The 22,605-nt window shown below is 39.1% G+C and overlaps 1 protein-coding gene across 1 annotated transcript; it reads right to left on the bottom strand.

Moving 5' to 3' along the window:
* Positions 1 to 1,214: 1,214 nt before the first annotated feature.
* dok1b (docking protein 1b) lies at positions 1,215 to 22,525 on the bottom strand. The gene is made up of 5 exons (XM_055051179.1): positions 22,179 to 22,525; positions 7,482 to 7,802; positions 6,518 to 6,608; positions 6,263 to 6,435; positions 1,215 to 4,786 (listed from the first exon to the last, which is right to left on the bottom strand). The coding sequence occupies exons 1-5, from the start codon at positions 22,233 to 22,235 to the stop codon at positions 3,473 to 3,475; spliced, it is 1,956 nt and encodes a 651-aa protein (XP_054907154.1). The 5' UTR covers positions 22,236 to 22,525; the 3' UTR covers positions 1,215 to 3,472.
* Between the last annotated feature and the right edge of the window lie 80 nt (positions 22,526 to 22,605).

Genomic DNA, 22,605 nt, shown 5'->3' on the forward strand with positions numbered 1-22,605 from the left:
ATCCACAGCTCAGGAGACACGGTGGTGGCAGCATCATGCTGTAGGAATGGTTCTTATAGAGGAACTGGTCAAAATGGATGAGAAAGTAGAGTTTAATACAGTTTAATCCTTGCATAAAACCAATTTTAAAAGTTCTATTTGTAAAAAATGAATGTGAACTTTGCTCCATCTTCCTTTCATCTCAGTCATGAACGCCGTCGCTTGTTGGATCCTCTCGGTATGAATGTTTTTTTAAGCCACTGTGCATCTACAATGAACATTTGAGCTACCTGCCGAGTATAAAGCAGTAAAACGGCAACAACAATAAAACAGTAAATCTAGTTGGCAGACAACTGAATTGAGGTAGAGCTGCAATCAAAACTGAAGTTGGAATCTTATTATTGGCACTTTATGGTGGATTTTAAGACCCTAATTTGCACCAAAAAAAAAAATTCTCCATATTGAAACACACAAGACCTGTAAACGTGTAAACAGCTTGTTAGTCGCTCCAAGAGGAAGTGTTGACGCAGATAAAAGAAAAACTGCACACAGACCCTCTAACCCAACGCTCCTTTTTCCTCCCTTGTGTTCAAAGATAGTTTAATGAGAAAAACAGAAGCTCTTTTTGCTTTCTGCTTTTCTTCCCTCTCTCTGTCTGAGAGAAGCAGAGATGTAACCAGTTACTTTTCCTGGAGCTGGAAGGACTCTAGCAGCAGGTGAGGGAAAGAAAAAGGGCAGAGAGGAAGAAAAAGAGAGAGAAGTGGAACAGCCTGTACCTGTTTGTGAGCCAAGACGACACAAACAGGTTCATCCATCCAGACGGCGTTCGTCACGTTCAATCAGGGATCTGAAACTTTGTTTTCCTTCATATTCGTCTTCTTAACGGTATCACCCTGCAGTTAAGATGCACAGCAGGTCCGACACAAACCAGCCACCATTATCTGTCGCCTCAGCAACCAAACAACACAATTAGAGGCAGCGAAGGAAGGAAGAAAAGTAAGAAAGAACGTCTTTGTTTGGCTCTTTTTTTCTTCTTTTTTTCTCTCTCTCTCTTTGGAAGCTACGCTTTTACGGCGTGATTAAGTGGTTGGAAACAGACTGAAACAACAAAAACAGAGCAGAGGAAGAGAAATGAAGGATGAGGTCAGACTGTTTTTACTGTCCCGGTCGCTCCAGCACAGAAAAGTCCTTTTTAACACGAATAACAGATTCTGATTGGACCAGAACACCGAGGGGAAGAAATTATGACCAGTTTAATGACTCGGTTTAGTGAAAAAAAACAAACTTTGAGACACTTTAATTATCAGATACATTTCCAGACAGCACAGCTGTTTGTGACAAGTAAAAGCACAGACCGGCACATTACTGGGGATTGATCAGTTTCATATTCAGTTAATCTGTCGACACACGTTCAGGATTCTTGTGCAGAAAGTTGCTCTTGGGTCCATGCATGTTTTGGTAATTGGATTATCTCACCATTAAAAAAAAAACAAGTGGATATTTTATATTTTTACTAAATAAAAAAAAATATTAGATTAACATTTGAGGTCTAAAAGCAAGCAAACATTTTATTGTTTAGATTTTTACTGTATAAAAATATATAATGTTTTTCTCATGTTTTAAAATAGTAAAAATTGATATACATATATTTCAAGACAGTGCATTTTCTGTTCTGCATATTTTATTTTATTTCATCTAATAAACATTTATATGGACACAAAAATATAAAATCTGGACAACAATAAAAAGTATTTTTAAACACTTTTTCAGCATTCTTACTGCTTCATGAACTTGTTGGGAAAACAAATAAATAAAAACAAACCTCTTCTCTATTTGGCGAGTGATGTCACTGAGTGATGCACACGTGTCAGAAAATTTTTTTAAAAACAGGCCAATTTATTGTTTCTTTTTACCCGTAATTTTAAGAATTGTTTAATATTGATAATATATTAAAAACGTCACATTTTTCCTACATTTTTGACTCAGAAACCCGTCCATTTGTAGATTTATTTTCTTAATATATGAAAAAAAAAATGCAACTGTGAAGCTGAAATACTCAGACTCAATGCTACTTGACAGGCTATTGGCTGGCGTTCAAAAGCAGCCAATAAAAAGGCTTCATTCACTTTTCTTCACGCCGATTGGTTGTTGCTCAAAGAGCGGAAATAAGGAAGACAGTAGATGTTAGCTTCTGCGGTAGTAATAAGATGGTTTCCACTTGAAGCATAATAAGGCATATTTGGTGTTCGAACTAAATTAAGTATTTTTAGAGGGAATCTAAATATTCATAGATTCTAACTGGTGGTCCTTAAATCTTAAATGTCTTTAAATGTCTTTACACGTGCAACATTAATGTAAGGTAAATTATACTTCTCGATGTGGAGGGGATTCATTTTTTTGCTGTTTATTTTTGTTTTTCACTACTAGTAATATGAAAACACACATTTAAAATTCAGAAATTTCCCTGATGATTTTCCAAAATGAAACAAATGCAGATAAACAAGAGTGTATAAAATAAACACATTCTTCTACATTTAGACAAAGGACAGTCAAAAGGAAGAATAAATAAATGTACTGCATGTGAGATTGATGTTGAAAACACTCAGAAATACCATATATGGGCAGTGATGTCAAAATTTCATAAGAAAGCGAGGCAGCGGTCGACTCTTCTCAATGATTTTAAGTTTTTATTATTTTAAATATGGTTCAAAATGCTTGCAATTCTATGTAATATTTTATATCATGACCCAAATTGTTTTTTTTTTATTTTATTTTTCATTGCTGGGTTCGGATTCAAATCCAAGCAACAAAACATGCAGAGAGATCCTGACCCATTTGGTGTTTTGAAAACCCGAAGCCGTCCTGTTTTTACTCCCCCGTTTCATTGGGGGAGAAAGAATAATAAAGAGCTTTTCTTTTGTTGAAGTCAAAGATCGACTCCTGACCATCAAATTCTGTTTCACATTAAACACAGAAGAGATGCAGTGCAAAAATAGGTCTGTCTTTTTCATAAGCACAGCAGGAGTTTGTAGGAAAAGAGGAACCAGGCCGCTTTCCTTCTCTCAGCTTGTTAAAGTGAAGACAAATCCATTTGTGTGGTGTGTGTGTGTGTGTGTGTGTGTGTGTGTGTGTGTGTGTGTGTGTGTGTGTGTGTGTGTGTGTGTGTGTGTTCCAGTGAAGTGGCTGTCTCCGGCCGCACTGTGGCTTGGTATGCCAATTATGGCTTTGCCCGTGCAAACACTCTCCCTCTCTATGACACGCACACAGGGTGGCCCAGCGATCACTGCAGCCACATTTCAAATTGCGCCCGTAATGTGGTTTTCTCATCGTTGTGTGCCGATCTCCTCCGAAGCAGCTGACCGTCTCAGATAATTGTTGCAGTCCGCACGGATGGAACAAATGTGAAACGAGAAAATCCCGAGGCCCAGCGTTCCACTCCGAAGCTTCTCTCCGTTTTTCAGCGAGAGAGTAAAGGTTTGTTTTACAGGAGCGGTCAAATGTCTCCCAAGTTGTCATAAATTATATCAGGTGCCCTGAGCGGGGCCTGGTGGTTCTTATTACACCACACAACGGATGGAGGAGGCTTCTGTTTTGACACGCTGCTGTACAGCTCCTTCCCGCTTCCTCCGGAGCTCCACATGTTGTTGTTGTTGTTTACGTTGCTACCGGAAACGCCATGTTTCCCAGCGGGAAGAGGCACCGGCTCCTTCCGAGCGAAAGCGCTCTTGTTGGGCTTTGGAGCGGTGGCGGGTTTGGGAAACTTTGGTGTCGGAGGCTGCGGCGTTCCGCGATGTAGGCCCGGCAGCTTTGGAGAGTGTTTCTGCAGCTCCGTCGGCTTCCCCTGGGAGGCGATGCTGTAAGTGGCGTCCAGTCCTGACGGAGGCCCGACCTCTTCCTGTCGCCTCTGAGGCTCCAACCGGGCCTCGTCATAAACGGTTATCCCGAGGCTTACGGGAAGGCTGCTGCTTCCTTTGGCGCAGCCTTCTGGCTCGTCATATATGTGGTCCACAGAGTGCACAGGAGGGGGTGAAGCCCCGTCCCCATGACCTCCTGGGGGTCTTTTGCTGCTAGTCGCCACCTTCCCGGCGCCTCTTCCTCCTCCAGCCGACCCGTTCAGACTCAGTGCGCCCGTCTTCTGGCTCAGGTCCACACCGATCTGGTCATACAAATGCGAATACAGGTCAGGAACTTTCTTTTGGTTGCTCCCCGTGTGGTGATGATCCCCTCCGCAGGAGTCGTCACCCACAGGCCGAAGGCGTGGCGTTGGCACCGGAGGCGAGGTTTGGTTCTGACCCTTGATGGTGTCCACTGGGTCTGAGTAAAGGCCGTCACAACTGGGAACAATCAGTCGCACTGAGTCTGCTGGCTCAGAGTAAAGACTTGTCTGTTCATCCAGGGGGGCTACAGCTTTCCCTGCCAGTCCTCTAGGAGCTGGGGGTTCTGGTAAGCTCCTCCCTTTGTGTCCTCCTTGCCCTCTTCCGACTCCGTCTCCGCCCTCCCTTTTCCCAAGCACTCCATCAGCCGAGCCCGGCTTGCTGCCGCCGGAATCGCCGTCCGCTTCCCGACTGCTGCAGCTACTGTTGTCCCCGCTTCCCGGCGCCATGCCGCTCCGAATGTACTGGAGGGACAAAGGGCAGTCGGAGTCTAAGCTTTGGGGTCCGCTGAGGTGGCGTTCCCCGGCCTGGGCCTTCTGAGACTGGATGGCCAAGTCAACCAGTGTGAAGATCTCATTGCCTTGTTTTGTCTCAAAGGTAAAGTTGCCAGGGCCGGAGTCGCAGCGGCGTCCTGCTTCAAAAGAAAACATCACCTGGGGAAAGAAAATACAAAATGAAGTCTGGTTTATCATGCTTCCTTGAATACATGAGTGATACAAAATATATTAACTACATTTTTTTGCACAAAATCATTCTTAGATAACAAGATTTTACATTTTGAGCTTCTTTCAAAATGAGCTGTTTTAGGGCATTTTGTCACTTTGAATCCAAACAAGCTGCTGCTGACCACAACCCCTAACTCAATGTTTACACTTGCATGTGAAAATGGCTGCAAAGCAGACGCGTCAATCATATATCTGATTGCAGCAAAACAGCTTTGAAAAGCAGAAGTGGAGCCTCCTGCACAAACAACAATATTAGAGCAAGTGACTTCTGGATGGTAAGTCAACAACGAAGCAGTTCTCTTTTCCAGCAGCCACTGTACAGTAAATACAGCAGTAAAACCAGCTTATCGAGTGTGCTGGAGCTCCTCTGGGGCGCATCGAGCAGGCCTACTTCGAAGACCAAAAGCTCAGGAAGGACTAAACAAACACCGCTCTCTGCCAACTTGTCTTGTACATTCTGGGACTCCTTCTCTCATTCCCTGTGCAGTAGCAACTGCCACACCAGCGTCTGTGCTTAGGTCCACGCTTGTACATTTGGTAACGCCACGGTGTTGATTGTGACTTAACAATTGGGGAAGTTTTTGAAACGGCTAATGTTTCACACACCACTTGTTGCTGTGTAGAGGCTCAACTTTAAATCCACAGAGTAGCAGGTGTTTAAAAATGAAGTCAAGAACAGACGTGGCAAGCTCTTAAAAAGAAAACAATGTGTCTGACGTTTCTTAAGGCTGCAGAAAGCGAGAGAAAGCAAAACTTTCATCAGATAACAAGAGGCTTAATGGTGTTGATGTTTGATCCTTTGAAGAAACTTAGACACATGTGATTGTGACTGAGTTTCTTATTAAATGGAATTGTGAAATCATGTCTTCTGACATTAGTGGAATACTGACAAAGTTTTGCCACATCTGCAATGGAAACAATGGTTTGATGGAGACATGAGGATCACTACTCTTAAATATACACATGGGCAGTGCTGTTTTAATGAACATAATCATGCTAAGCATTAAGATGCTGATGTCTCAAGCACATGGTGTAGCATCAGGTCTGCTACTGATATAAATAATTACTGTAAAACTTTCCCAACAACAAATTGGCTAAAATTGGTATCGGCAGGTTAAACCTGTTCAAAGTTCTAATCATTCATGTCATATTTGTTATAAACAGACAACAAAAAAAAACTTTCTGCAGACAAACCAAACCACCGGCTTTAAAGGTCATCTGCCAGTTTTAGATCACATACTCTATCTTGAAAACACGATGTGACAGAAATTACCACAAATGGGGGTGCTAAATATAATCTGACCACATCTGTGCCATTTATGCTTCCTTTATCACTGCTGCAGCCAACACGCTTCCTCTGAGTTTTTGGTTTGTTTTGTTCAGTTTGCGTGTTCAGGCACTCACCCGGTCCCTGCCGTATCTTCTCAGGAGCTTGTAGGGCCACACCAGGACGTTCCTTTTTGTCTTGGGCTCCTTTAAAATCAGCGCTTCGTTTTCTGCTTTCAGCCAGTAGCTTCCTGCGAGCCTGCAACGTTCAGACGCCTCGGTGCGCTGAACTGTCACCCAGAACTCATTCACTGTCAAGCGATAACGTCCATTAGGGATCGTGCTGGAGTTTCCAACCAAAAGTCGTAAGACTAAACTGATCAACGTCCTTACCCTCCTCCCTGGAATAATAGATGAGGTTCTCAGCCATCTGCAGGTCCTGAGGTCTTCCATTACAGTCCGTCAGGCTGCTGCCGGTCCCCCCCTGTACTCAACCAGAGGGAAAACATCATGTTAGTAATCTTATTACTCCACTTGTTTACTCCACGGTGTGCCAAGGATAGCCACTTAGACAATAAGGGTTCCTTCACACCAGCCCTGCAGAGGCCACTGTAATCGTTTCCCGAGAAAGTTTGGTTCATTTGTGGAGGTGTGAACTCTAATCCGAACCAGAAAAGCAAACTCTGGTCCACCTCAAAGGCTAGATCTTGGCTTAGTTGAAGTGAACTCTGGTGCGGTTCGTATGCTCTAAAAACAGGAAGCAGATTCCAGTGCAGGGTATTCTGAGTCAATACAACGAAAACAAAACTTTACAAGTCTAGCGCAGGTGGGAGAAATGACTTGTGGTCTTTTACCAAAGACCAAAGAGAAATCCTACAACCGCTAAAATCTGACAACACTCCATTTTTGTTTACATTTTGTGAAGAAGGAAGTTGAGCTCACGTCTTCTTCAAAGGTTTTTGTATCGGTTTCTTCAGTGGTTCTTGGTGCAGCGCCAAGAAGAGAGGGTTTTCCAAAGAGTTTGGACCGTTTCACAGAAAGTGAACCATGCCAGTTGAAAATTTAATACTGGTCCCAATCAAACCAAATCTACTGGACTGGCAAACACTGTAAGTCTGGGCAACACAACCAATAATAATTTTCAGTTATTCCTATTAAGTTAATTGGTCACAGTAAGACTCAGAATCTAGAGAACAAGAGACATCAAACAGAGCAGACGCATGTAAAGGAAGTCCTAAAAAACATTTCCACCCACGTCTTAGTCACTCATTACACACTCCTATTCCCTTTAGCAACCAAATGAGTGAACTGGTCATCCTGTTTTCAGCAAAAGGTGAGAGCAAAATGGTAAAAATACCTGAAAAGCAATGTCACACATGGTGTCCATCCAGTCCTTCGCAGTGTTCTTCTCTGCTGCGAACACATGCGTCTTGTCATTTGTTTCCACGCAGAAAGCCGCCATGTTGTCTTTGGGGCAGCTCTCGGTCAGGGCAGGCAGAATGGAGATGCACTCCGACAGACGGATGATCTTCTTGTCCAGCTTCCTGGTTTTCTCGTTGGAGCCGCTTACCGAGCTCCCGCCGGACCCTCCTCCACCTGAGGGGCAGTCGAAGAACTCGAGGCGAGCGATGCCGTTTTGGCTGGCCGGGTAGAGGACGAACCAGTTTTTCTTCCATTTCTGATGGATGGAAAACAAATGAGGACTCAATGAAGAAAGTATTGAAACAACACGTCAAAAGAGAAGGAGGCAATGTTGGACTTCAGTCATGTCTAAAATGTGCCGGTGATGTTGTGTATGGAAGGGTTTAACGCCAAGAAATATCTGCCATCAGGAAGTCACTTAGATAGTTTTGTTTGATCAGAGGTCACTTTGTTTTTTTGTTTTTTTATTATGTGGCATTAACAGTCACCAAACCCAAATAAGGTGCAAATCATATTTCAATTTGAAGTCAACAAAAAACTGTATTTGTGAGAATTAGCAAACCACAGCCACCTGTGAAAAACTGAAACCCTCTTCCAAAAACACATACAAATACTTTTTTTCAAATTGTTCAAACACCAAAAATACCTTAATATGCATTTATGCAGTGGAAGCAGACTTAGTGCTAGCACAGAAGCTAACTTCTGTGGTCTTTCTTTCCTCCGCTCTTGGGATGTGATAAAACTGCCAAAAGTGTCACATTACACATGAAAATCCCCTCGTGCCGTCCCAGTCGAGACGAATGCATCATATGCAAAGGTAAAATTTGTTTTTCTGTCTATGACAAAATATCTCAGACACAAAAAAGGAAAAGAGGAAGTACGAGTTAAGACTGTAAGGCCAAAAAAGCATAAACATTTTTCTCTAGATTGCTTAAGACTGCAGTTTGTCTTTGCTCTTCCATCACAAAATGCAACTGTTGACTTGGCTCTGTCACTGTCCCCGACCCAGTAAACGAAGGAGAGGAACCAGCTTTTTGTTGAGTCATTACAGATATTCTGTTTGTGCAATTTAATCTCACTTCTTGCAAAGAGTTTAATGTTTATTTGGCAGTTTTGGAGCAAAATATGGTTGAAGAACAGGGAGAATATTATTTTGTATTTTCATTTAATTATTTGTCCAATATGACTCGAAAGGTCAGAAATTATTATGTTAAAGGTTAATTTGCTAATACAGCAGAGGTACTTATTTTAATGCTGTTTAATTACAGAGATTATTGTTTGTATAACACTTAACTGGGAAAACTTTTTGAAGTACCATTGCTCTTACATACTATTCAAAACGCAAGATCTCATATCCACTAATTAGTAATCTCTGTGGCAAAAACAGTAAAACATGCACTTTTTCTCTATAAATGCTGATCCAACATACCACTTCATTTTTTGCTTCATCTGTAAAACCAATGGACAACCAGTGCTTTTGTGCAAGCTGGGTTTCTTTAAACCAAAACTGAAACTTACAGATCACATTGTAAATACTCAAAGGATATGAACAGAGGTAGGTGGTAAAGAGTCAGAAATTATCTTCACCCAGAGATAACAGGTCTACGACATAATATAGGGTTAGACCACAAACAATAGGGGGCAAAAACTTCAGTTTATTCTGAATATATCAGTCTGAGTGATAAGCGGATCTTTCGTTTGCTGCCTGAGGCTTGATGTAGGAGGCGTGTGGTGATACGTTTGATGTAACTCGGCATTTCGTTTTGCACGTTAACAGTCGTTCGAATCAGCAGGCAGAGACCTCATCAATTCACCACCTAAAAATCAAAACTGGCTTTAATCTGGAAGTTTAAACCAGCTGGGAATCGTAACAACATTTATGTAGTTTAATACAGACAAATGATTCTCCAGAGAAAGTTACTTCACTGCAACTTAAGAGGCTGATAAGATCACATTTCCATCAAAATGTAGCAATTCAATACATGCTACTAACTCTTGAGGAGGACATGATTTTTCTTCCACTGCTTGTGGAGTAAAGAACCAACTATTGTTTTTAAATATAAATATAATAACAAATCCAGGTTTTAGCAGCGGTTTAGTTTTTCATTTAATGTCCACAACAGTGGATCAATAATTATCAATATCGACTGACATGAAACCGTAGTAGTGATAGGTTTTTCAGCTATATTGCCCCGTCCTAAAAAATATGATTAGTTTTCCTTGTATTAGTTTGGTGCTTTTTTTGCTCCATAAAAGAAAATGGATCTATCATCTTCATTTTCCCAGTTTTGTTTTTCTCTCTCTTAAGGTCTACCAGTAAAATAAAATGGTGATTCTTTAAAAATGACAGCAAAATGTTCTACCGTAGATATTCAGTGGAGTTCAGCTACACTTTATTTTGGTGAATTATCAATATTACACACAGAAAACAGAAACAAACTACTTTACAAACCCAAACAGGCAAAGACTGAAGCTAAAGCTGATGCTTTATCGTCAAACATTATAATCTTTCTTCAAATGATCAACTGGCCTCATTAAAATGCAGTGAAGTTAAAATGGCTCTTTGGACTATAAATGTTGCTAAGCCTTCCTGTACAGGTCCAGTTATTGGGTTTTACAAGCTCAGAAGCTCCTGAACGAGTTAAAGAGACGCCACAGTCAAAACCAGCTGAAAGCTTTATCTTTTTCACCCTGAGAAAACAACAGCGAGCAACGATCACTTCCTGCAAGGGGACAAACAACAAGACACTCAGTCCTGAACAATGACGCAGGTGGCAGGTGTTAGTTTGTACATGTTTAGTGCCAACAATAGCCACAAAGACAAAGCATCACACTGATACACATATCATTATGGTATAGAGGTATGACAGCAGCTAAAGTGAATAAAATGGATTTTGGGAAAAACCCTGCTTAATGTAGCAGCAGCTTGCAGCCCCAACAGGCCATGCTTCATTGACTACATTAGTCACAGAGTTCAGGTTTGCTCCTACAGTTACTAACACAGCAGGATGACAGTCAGAGAGAGAGAGAGAGAGGAGCTTGTGACAGGAAGGTCAGTGGTTTTTTATAACCTTTTGACCAGCTGGGAAAATCCAGCTAAAAGAGAACGAAATGAAAAACAGCTGCAGATCCTCATATGAGCTCCAATCAGAGGGACGTTTCCTTTTCTCAACTGTCTGATAATATCTAACTTAAAAGCCTCGTAAAAACGCTTCTGACCTGCATTGTGACTCAAAGTGCCGTGTTTATTCTGGGTGATTAGAGCCATTTATGTGACTGAACTAAAATACTGTGAGAAAGTAGTCTAGTCTAGAAATCAAGACTAGTTATTTACACTTCTGTTTTCTGTCAAGATGTCAGCTGGAAGCAAAGTTAAAAAGAAATTGGTGTGAAATTCTCAGAATAGCCTTCAGATTTTTTCCTCTGCGTACGTCCAGGCCTGTCGCTATAACACATTTTGCTGGATGATACATTATCCCAGTACTTATTGTGATAAATTATTATGTAGTTTCTAGTAATGTATTAATAGCGGCATAATAACATAGGTTCACCCTGATTACGACTGATAAACTTTAATTTTGTAAAGAACCTGTGACACTGGAACTGGCAGATGATTTAAATATCCAAAATAAAACACGGCAACCAAAAACTGTAAATAAAACGGAAATAAAAACTGCATACAACCGAAACCATCAATAGAATGTATTATTACGTTTCTGTAATCAATATCGCCCGTCAAAAAATACTGCCAAGACTGGAAATACGAATGGAAATTATAGTTATTTGCTCTATCTCCCGCTTCATCGGCCATTGTTACTAGAGCAAAACTCTCCCCGACCCGTCCTTCGAATCCTTTTGAGGAGCGTTTAAATTTGCAATCGGCCTTCAAATGGAGCCTTTGCAGGATGCAGCACTCGAATACGGACTCACCCTTGGTCTTTACAAGGTTCTAAAATTATGTCTTACCTTAAGTATACAAAAACACATTCCAGAGACTGATTAAATTACACAGAAAACAACTACATTAGATTATTTTAGCCAGAGGAGGTTCTACAAGCTACTGAGCCATGTGTTTAAAATACCTTTTCCGTTTTGGCTTCTTTCTTGTGTGGTAATTTCCATGCTAACATGTGTAAAAATACCCAATTGAATTAGGCAGGAAATGTCGAAACATAAAATGATTCAAGAGACCTTTGAATCATAAGCAATAACCCAACAGAAAGTTAGAATAAAAAGGACCAAAGTCTTAAAAAAGACTGAGTAAAATGTGAATATTTACATCCTGACAGCAGGTTCTGACGTTAGATGAAATCTTCAAAGTGGTCATCTCTTCACTATCATTCATAGCATGAAAATAAGCATCATGTGAGTCGGTCTAATTACAGAATTACCCTATTTGCATGTAGGCCCAGGTACAACTATAGCCGCAGGGTGTTGGCGGTGAAACATTTGATCTCAGGCTAATGTCTAATGACTTTATTAATCAGATGCTATGGTTTTATTTTAAAGCTTATGAACTTTCACCAAATGAACCTGTTTGAGCTATAAGCCAAAGGTTAGCTGTCCTAAAACTGTTGATATACTGTTTATCTGGTGACATAAACAGTAATTATCTGTATAAATTCCATTTTTAAAGGTAATTAATTAAGATTTTGCAAAAAGACTCGTATAGGATGTTGGTTGGAATTGCAGGTTGTAGTATTCAGAGAAATCCTTGAGACCTTATTTGTAGAAAAGGCAAATTTTTAATAGAGTTTTGGTTCCCTATACACCAGGAATCCTAAACATAATGGCTCCTCTTTGTAGTTGCAAAGCTGATTTGTGGGACTCCACCAAGACGATTGCAGACTTAAGAGGACATCTCTATACTTTAAGAATTGCTTAATTTTATGAAAAGAAGCGACAGGGCTTGTTATGTTACATTATGTCACGTTACATGGTGTTGTGTGATAATACATAGTTATTACATAGTTATGTTACATGACGTTACATTATGTGGTGCTACATATAGTGTAGCACCACATAATGTAGTTATATTACATTTCAATCAAATTGGATTATTAACTTTAATCCAACTTGATTAAAATTAATCAAATAATTGCTGAATCTGTAGTTAATAGTAATGATTGCATTTCAATCAAAAACTACACTGACTAAATAATACACATTTTCAGTTCATAAACCATTTTTGCAGCTAAATTATTGAATAAATAGACATATGGTACAGAGTCGTCTTGGCACCATTCTGATGCTTTCAGTGTTTCAGGAACCTCTGATCATTCATGGAATTTCTTGAAAAAAATACTTCTTTAGAAATGCCAAATTTAGCATCTGGGCTGCTGCAATGTTTTGCGCTGAAGTGCTGTCTTATGCTTGAACAGCTTTGCTGATATGCTAACTCCTTTTTAGCACAACTTGCACCGAACAGCAGCCTCTTAACAGCAACAAGAGCAGGCCTGAAACAATTAGTTGGGATGAGTCAATAATTAGTATAATAGTTAACTAATTTTGTAATCGATTGTTAACTGGAGTAAAGACTCAAAAAAACATTTTGCTAAAAGAACAACATAATCAGCAGTTATTAAGTTAAAACATGTACAATTTGCATTTAAGTTAAACCTTTGTTAACATTTTATACCCAAAACAATTCATGTGGCATAGATTTTAGCGTTACCCAATTCAAATTCTGTGAAAAATCTCATATTGAGCACCTATTGCTGTCAAATTAATAATGGGAAAAATAGTAACAGGTCAACCTTACTGATGTTAAGTCGTGCCATAAGGTTTGAATTTGTCACATTTTGATGTCAAAAGTGTTTTTTCAGCTGTAGCTTTAAAAATATTTTTTAAATCATTGAATTATTTATGGGTTTTCACAAACTTTTACGTATTTCTAATATTGTATCAAAAAGGCTTAAGGTACAAAGTGTTTAGGTTTCGTTTTAGGTGTAGTTCAGAGTCACTGAGTTCAGAGTGGATCTCAGTGACTAAGTGTGAATATTTACATCCTGACAGCAGGTTCTGATGTTAGATGAAATCTTCAAAGTGGTCATCTCTTCACTATCATTCATAGCATGAAAATAAGCATCATGTGAGTCGGTCTAATTACAGAATTACTCTATTTGCATGAAGGCCCAGGTACAACTATAGCCGCAGGGTGTTGGCGGTGAAACATTTGATCTCAGGCCAATGTCTATTGACTTTATTAATCAGATGCTATGGTTTTATTTTAAAGCTTATGAACTTTCACCAAATTAAACTATCTGAGCTACTGAAACAATGTGTAGCTTCTGCCTGACAGAGCTTCACTCTTACTCAGAGGTGTCTAAAGATAGGTGCAGGGGCCATATATCGCCCTGGAAGTGATGTCTGGTGGCCTTTGACCAACAAACAAAAACAGCACAAATAAATGTTATTTGTGACATTTATAGTTAACCAGAACAATATCTGTCATTGTGTAGGTGGGCAGTTTTTTTAATTAATCTCATATGCATACACGCACTGAGGCCTCAAAGATAACTGCCGGAGAGGACAGGATATATGTGGGACGGTGATTACCCAGGATTCTCTCTGCTTCCTTCTTCTGCATCCAGGTGCGGCTTCAGAAAAATGCTAAAGTGTAAATGCGTCCATCTGTTCGTGCTGTTGAGCTCGGACCATCTGGAGTTGCTGTCATGCAACAGTTTTCTCGTACGAGGCGTGACGCTCTGAGCCGTGTTGCAACGTGGTCCTAAAGTGTGCGTGAAACAGCTGGTCCATATAAGGCAACAGAGCGTTGCACTGAGTGGAAATTATGCAAAAAAGATCATGGCAGAGAGACGGAGAGAAACTTCCTCACTGGTGTGGCAACAACCTGCTAAGTTTTACAGAAACAAGCAAAGTGCAGGAAAGCTTGAGTGGCTTTCTTTACATTTTTGTAAACGCGTATTTGGTGGGTTATGAATGTCTCATAAAACAATCACAACAACATCAAGGCCCAAAATGCTCTTAATAACACCCCAGTTTGAATATTTAGTGTGATTCACGGCTCAGTTTGGCTGCCTAAAAATACACAATGAAACCCATTCCTGTATGAGTTGCGTTTGTTATCAGAATATCACCTTGTGCATGCATGCAGAGTGACCCTGCCACTGAAACACCTTCTTTATCTTTCACTGTAAAGAATAACCTCCTTAGCGTGAGTAGACACAAAGCAGCAATCCGGTGGGGCTTATTTGAAAGCGTGAAAGACTGTTTATCGGCGCGTGCCTGCTTGGTAAAAAGAGACGGATTAAAGAGGCTCTTTGGGGAGTGGTTTTCTGAGGAAGGGAAAAGAGAGAAAGTCTAACTGCCTTGACCACAGAGTGAATGAAACCATGTTTCAATTTGACAATCATCTGCGGAGGCGCTCTCAGCATTAGTCTTGCGTATCCGTATCACCTCATGGCACGTAAGACCAGAAACTGCTTGTGCAGAAGAGAGAAGTCTGTATGTAGAGAATGCAAATGTCCACAGCAGATCAACATGGATGACACTTCTGTGCAGCATATCCAGCCCAAAACATTGGTACATTTTTCTGCAGAAAGTCACTCACAGATAATTAGCCAACAGCAGAGCTAAAATATTTTTACAAACCTAAGCTTGGGAAGCTGAAATATCCTACAGGTGCGATGCTACTTGACTTGCTATTGGCTGGCGTTTACAAAGCAGCCAATCCAGAAGCACCATTTATTCTCCTTGTCACTAATTGGATGTACATGCGTACATTAAATGAGAAAAACTGTAGATATTAGCTTCTGTGGTAGCGATAAGAGTTTCCTCTGTGCTTACTAAAACATATTGAGAGATATTTGGTGGTTAAACTATTAAAATACAGTGTTGTGTTTTGAAAGAAAACCTGTTTCAAAATTCAGGATCATAAGATGCACAGAAAACAGAAATAGACGGATTAGTGCGGCTACATTATGGAGTAGTGGCGAAACACAAAAACTATCACTGTGTATTTATGTGACAGCACTAACTGGAGCAATTCTATGATTCAGATGTGGCTTAAAAACTTACGTATTAACCTTTAAGTTGAGATAGGGCGACGTGAGATCATAAAAATGAATGTGTTGGTGATCTAATATAGCAGAGAAAATGCTTTATCATCCAGCACATGCTGTTTGTTGCTGTTCAGTCCTGTACAGAAGCATCAGTTTTGGTTTCATTGTTGTTCTTCAGTAAACTGGCCTTTAGATAGAGCAATTTACATGGTGGGTGTCAAAAACGGAATAAATGCGGCTGATGCAGATGCACTTTGTTCAAAATGTTCACTTAAGTCTGGTCTTATAAAAAAGACACACAAAAAAAACATTCAATCATTTGCAATTAAAAAAAGAAAAAGTCATCTTTTCGAATGACTTTCCCAACAAAATTCTGTTTTGTAGCAAATAAGACCAAAAACATCCTGTGAGTTTTTATTCAAAAACAGAATAAAGACTGACTCATATTCTGGTACTGGGAATTCAAACAAAGAAATATAAAAGAAAAAAGTTTTGACTTTTTTTTTCATCCTTTTTTATGTTTCCAATTTGAAATAAAACAAAATAAAACTACTTGGTTTCATTCAAATATTAGGTATGCAGTTTAAATTTAAAAAATTACATTATAAATACACTTAATAAATTAAAAATAATATAATTTTTGTGGCCAACACTACAATCAACTTGACACTTTTGGCCCTCCATATACTGTTAAACGCGTTGCCATTTATTATGTAATCAGTGTTTTATTTCCTCATTTCATCATATCAGATTTAAATTGATGTTTCATTAACAAGCTTCTGTAACAACGAGCAAGGAAGGCGATTTGTTTGCATCACAGAGGCACAAATCTCTGTGAAATGGAAACTGTGATATTTAAGTTTTTCTTGGCTCATTTATTGAGTTTGTGCTGCATAATTTGACCAAAAAAAGCACAAAACTTCACCTTTAAAAAATATTCATCACAGTCCTATACCTTTTTCACATTTCATTATAAAAACACTTCTAATTCTGTTTTCCTCTTTTTCTTTGCAGGGGTGCAGAGCATAATAACATGGAAGTAAAACAATGCAAGTAAGAGAGAGAGCCTAAGAGAATAGGCTTTCAAGTCTAACCGCAGATGCTCAACAGGTTTTTGGTCAGGATTTTGACTAGGCCATCATAGCACACTATACTGTGGTGTACCACTCTTTTGTTGTTCTGGCAGCTTCTCGCTGGTTTTGTCTGGGTGCTGCTCTATATTTAGCTCAATATATTTTTCCATCAGCACTAAGCTTTCTCTAAAGCTTAGTGCAGAGCATACATTTGTAGGCTGAAACAAAAACTGTGAGGAAAAACTTTCCATAAGGCACCTAAACATCTCTTAGACCCAGGGCCTGCCCAAGCCTTTTTGGGGCCCTGGGCAGATTTTCATTTGAGGCCCCTCAGACCAACATGTCAACACCAGATACATTATCATTCCTACGCCACTTTATATGCAACATACATATTGGCATTAGCATTATTTGTAATTACCTAAAATATCACACCAGTGTTATTATTACTGATTTTGACCTTACAGGAGTAGCAAACTAAAAAGAAAATTGGATTATGAGACACATAGTGGTATTTAAGTGTGCCATATAATTTCAACCATTTGAAAGAAACACCAGCTGACAAACACTACATTTACAGTAAATAAGTTACAGCTTCAGTTTGTAGATTTTAGAAAAAAAAATTCTACATATTTATTAAAACTGTTACCCTCTCATGACAGAAGAATAAAAGACAGATAACCTGTGAAAGAGCAATCTCCTCCCTGAGCTACTATTGCCGCTCCAGACCAAAAACAACCAATCAGAGCCAAGAGGAAGGTCTTGGGACTGTCAATCATCATTGTGAATGCTCTGCTAAATGTACTAACGCCAAAGAAACAACTCACTATTATAGAAAACCATTTATGATGCTAACTAGCCCTAGCATTCACAACTGTATTGTAGCAAAGACGGCGTCGAAGGGGATGAGCGGCACGAACATAGAAGTGATTGACAGCACTAAGACCTCCCACCTAGGTCAGATTGGTTGTTTCTAGACACCAGAAAGCAGATGAGTTTGATTGTTTTAACAGATTATCTGTCTCATTCCAAACTGTCACAACATAGTGACAGCTTCATTAAATATGTAAAAAATATTTTTATAAAAGTTTTAGCAAGTTTGATATCTTATATTTGTCCAACCTGAAAGGAAGAGATTAACCTATTATTTGTGCAACAACTGAAAAAAGTAATATAGATTATACATTTTTCATGAAAAATAGCATTTAGTTTATATTATTTCATGCTATTTTAAATAAATATTATCCTAGCTAGGTGGTCTTAGCAGCCATTTAACGTGCACATGCCTTGGGCCGGCTCTGCTTAGAAAAAAATGACACTTTTCTTCCTAAATCATAACAGTTTACAAGCATAATTATTTGACCACATCAAGGTACTTAGTTATTACCATAAATGATCTGGTGCTTCTTTCTGGGAGGTTTGACATTAGCGTCTCACCACAGGACAAAAGAAGAGGAGGAGACCTGACAGTGAAAACCTAACCAATAACTTGAACTAATGTTGTATAAATCTCGTAGCCTGAGGAAATGTATTTCTGGCCAAGCATGACACACATCCTGGTTGAACTTGTCTGCTGCCAATAAGGAGACAAAGTCAAAATTTCAGCCAGTGTTTGGTCGACAGCTGCAAGCAGATCACTGAAAGCTTCTGCTAGCTGCAGGTCAACCAAACACAAGTCGGAGCAGCTTCTAAAACGTTGACATGGATGCGGTAGAGCCAGGCAAGCTGATGCAGAGACAGACATGACTCCCCGGTAAATCTGCTGCTCAGATCTGTATCCAGAACCAGAGCCTGGATGACAGCTTGACAGGTTTACAAGCTGTAATTACAACAGCAACTTCAAAACCAATCATCATTTTAGATATTTATTGTTCATTTGGTCATTCCTGAGGGAAAGTAGTTACATTCTGTTTTATTAAAAAACATCCGCATGAAAAAAGTGGAGACGAAAACAGTAGTTTATGATTAGACAGGAAAGGATAATTAGATTTCTCTCCCTTGTAACATTTCTTTGCCATTTTGTGTTATGTAAAAGCTCAATACAATACACAAAACATCTAAGAGTGACAAGTTTTACAAGGCAATGTGTTGCTAATTTTCTCCTTGTCAAATATTGTTTCTTTCCTAACATAATGTCCTGTTAGGTAAGTAATTTGTCATTTTTTTTTGTCTAAATCATGTTTTGAATTTTTTTTTTTTTGTTAAAATAGTTTTTGGGCAAAAACTGAATAAGTTAGGTTGATGATATGGACGATATTTGTCATGTTTTTTTTCATGTGATAAAGCATGAAAAAAATTTTGATCACGATATTTTGTGGTATTGTGGTAACAATAAAAGTAACGATAAGTAACTTTTTGACATTTCTTAGTTAACTAAGAATGCATTAGCCCCATTAAATGTGTGCAAGTTGTTGATATTCTGCTGATGTTGAAAAGACAATTACAGAATTGCTGCGTTTCCAATTAATGACAAATTAAATGAAAGTAAATAAGTTTCTTCACGCAAAAAGTCATTAAAAATTATGATGGCAGTTACTTTATATAAAAATACAACTATTTTCAAAATTGTCACGTTTCCATTAAGCAATTTTATTTTTCACAACTTAAATTTGTTTAATTTTGTAATATAAACACAGACTGTTTATGTGAGGCTATGGCAATCATCGCCTCACATAAACAAATACTCCTCTTCAAAAACATTTTTATTTGCAATACATTTATTTACGCTTCTTTTGGACAACAGTCCTATAAAGACGTGAGATTTTAGTAAACGACAGAATAAATGTATTTAGTCATATTACATGCTTAGCAAACAGTAACAGTAAAAATAATAAATTCCGATTTAAAAACAATAATACAACAATACATCAAACTTTATTGCTGTAAATGATAAAGGGCAACTATCACATATTGTGCTATTGCTTTAAAAGCACAGAAGTCCAGAAAGAACCCTTGTTAAAGTTTTTTTGTTTTGTTTTTTATCTAGTCTTTATTGCCCATTTAAATTTCAAATCTCTTTTTCAAGAGAATCGTGGCCAAAGTCTGGCTGCCAGGATGTCTGCACATGGTGTCTGCGAGCTTGATTTGTTGCATGTTGCCGACCTGCAACAAGTGCTACAACTTCCCACGTCACAAAAAAAAAAAGACAACAGTCTGAAACAGAAACCTGGCTCCCCTCTTCTGTCACATTTTCCAACGAAACACACATAAATCACCCCTATATGTACATATATATGTGTGTGTGTGTCCACTGACTGTTATGAAGATTGCATAATTCACCTCAGCAAACCTGAAACTAGTTTCAACACTTTCAGAATAACTGAGGTTCTGCTTCCTGTTCTATTTTTTTTGCAAGCTCTCAATCTTTTTTTCCTCGCCTCTCCCTGCCTCATTCAGCAAACTTCTGTTTTGCTCAGACACAGAAATAATGCATGTCCAGTTTCTATAGAAAACACACCATAAAAGACATTGAAAGTGTTTCTTGGGAGCATGAATATGCATTGTGAAGTGGTGATTTCAGAACAGGAAGCATGGGGCCTGAATGTTTTGTCGGTTCGTGTCATATGACCACCAGAGACAGAGAGACGAGGCCAGACAAAGACCGTCTCACAAGTCTGAACGTCTGACCGGGTTGTTATCTAGCGGGGCTGCTGAGAGACTAAACTGGAGCGTGGATGCCAAAGACAGGAAGGCACAGACATGAGCTGAGGTGTTTATCACCGGGGTTTCACTCTGTTGTTTTGCTGGCTGCAACAAGGTGTGAGTGCAGCTTTCACAGTCAAAGGTAGTTTAATAAGTGGGGATGATCACAATCAACACAAAAACATGCTATCCCTAGTAAACAATAACTCAAGTAATTGAATGATGATTGTTTTTCTCTCTTTCTAACAAAAATGGACGACAAAAGGCTTCAGTCTGGTGCATTGGTCTCAACTAGCCTCTTTACTGAAGGTCAGTGTTGCTTTATTTATTGTTTGTTTATTTATTTTCAATATTTAAACTGCCTTCCGCTTACAGTGCTCCATATTCATTATAATTTAAAGTTTAGTCATGTTTGAGATTGCATTATTATCTCATTATAATCATTATATTACTTGAAAAGGGCCTCAAAACAACAATATTATCATTTATCACAATAAACTTTGGGACAATTTTTCGTCCAGTAAAATTAGTTATCCCTTTTTCCAATGGGTGCAATAAATTCTTGCAAAATAAAACATCACAATATCGTTTAGGCGACTACAATTGAGCCAATTTAGGTCAACAATCCTTCAACAGATAGTCATAACAAAATGAGCCTGAACTACTCTTAAATCATCGCTATATCAACCGATTATATCAACTCATCTTTGGTACGTTGAGCTACATCAAAATCTCAGTGAACTCTACCAGTATCGGTTGTTAAATGTTATACAGCAGAATATCTGTTATTGAAGTACTATCCTAATGTCTGACAAGATAAAAAGAATCAGAAAAAGGAAGATATTTGTTTGTTGATTTGTTTCAACCTCACTAAAAACGTATAACAACAGGCTTTTTGGTAGCATAAGTTTAATCTCTTAAGTTTTCTCCTAGTGGACCATCATTTGACTCAGTGTACGAACCAGAACCTGCAGAATACCGGGCCTTGAAGTCTGTCTTTGAACGCCAATGTCCTAAAGTTTGGTCCAATAACTGGTATGAAGGCATACCAGTTATTGGACCAGTTATTGGACCAGTTATTGGACGCCTAGCGGCCATTGAGCCAACCATTAATTCGTATGCAGAAGTGATGAGAGCAGATGTCTGACTGCTAAACTTTGACCCAAGCTGGGTCATAAAACAGAACCTGCATGACCTAGTTAGTTATTTAAAGGCATATCAACATCTGTAAGTTCTTCTTTCGCTCAGCTTAAAGTTGTTTTAATGAGATGCCAGAGAATGTGCTGAAGTTGAGCATTTGGAGCAACACTACCCCTATCCCCTCTGTCACTGGACACTGCTGGTCAGCTGGCTGAAAGGAAAACTACTCCACTTTTCCTTTACTTAAGATATTTTTAAGTACTTAACAAAATATTTCTAGCGACAAAAACACACATAATTTAAGGATGTTTAGTAAATTTCTATTGTTGAAGCTGTAAAAAAGACTAAATGAAACATAATTTACTCATCTTGAGTGAAACTCATGCCTTCTCCCTGCTAAGGAAATTGCATTAAACTGCAATACGTTGCATAAGAGTTTTTCCTTTTCCTCCTATACGTGTTCAGTGTTTTTACTCAGCATCACATCGCAATAACCAGGTTATTTCAGTGACCACTCAACCAATTAGCAAAAACGTGTCACTAGTTTCAAACTGTGACTGTCATCTTCATATTTTCTGCGAAAATACGTACTATTAAAATACTATTAGAGGTTCTGGGCTATTTCTAGGTGTGTAATGAGCGTTTTGCTAAGAAATAAAACCATTCAATGCGTCAGTAGAGATCTGCATTACCAGCCACACACACATTAGTAGTTTGCCCGGTGGAAGTAAATAAGTAAACAATAAAACTCACCTTCCCAAACTTTTGGTGCTGCACGTAGAGCTGTCCCTCTTTAACATGCGCGTCCATGATCCCACACTTTTAATACCAACTTTCCTCCAGGGAAATCAACAACAATGACGATTCAACTTGAACTTGACCAAAGAAAGTCGCTTTTTTACAAATATATTGTGGGTTTAATTATCTCCCACTGCGACTTCCCTCTTATTCCTCACTTCCGTCCCTTAGGCGTCTTAAAAAGCGGTTTTGTAGAGACGCGACAGTGTGAGGCGATGCCATGGCGAGGGCAGAAAGAGAGCGGTCCAAACGGACACCGAGCGGTTCCGTGAAAAGCTCAGTACTGTCTGTGTGAAGTCAGCTGCTCGTCTATCTGCTTCTTCTCACTCCGCCAGTGAGGATGGAGCGGCAGAGCTCCTACAGCTAGCTTAAACACAACCAA

Source organism: Poeciliopsis prolifica, unplaced genomic scaffold, assembly GCF_027474105.1.
Source record: "Poeciliopsis prolifica strain line A6 unplaced genomic scaffold, Auburn_PproV2 SCAFFOLD032, whole genome shotgun sequence".
NCBI lineage: Eukaryota > Metazoa > Chordata > Actinopteri > Cyprinodontiformes > Poeciliidae > Poeciliopsis > Poeciliopsis prolifica.

Excerpts from the sequence above, each read along its gene's own strand:
- dok1b (XM_055051179.1), bottom strand. The coding sequence starts at position 22,235 with ATGGACGCGCATGTTAAAGAGGGACAGCTCTACGTGCAGCACCAAAAG. Across the intron at positions 7,803-22,178 it reads AGCACCAAAAGTTTGGGAAG|AAATGGAAGAAAAACTGGTT; the intron begins GTGAGTTTTATT and ends TCCATCCATCAG. Across the intron at positions 4,787-6,262 it reads GAAGATACGGCAGGGACCGG|GTGATGTTTTCTTTTGAAGC; the intron begins GTGAGTGCCTGA and ends TTCTTTCCCCAG.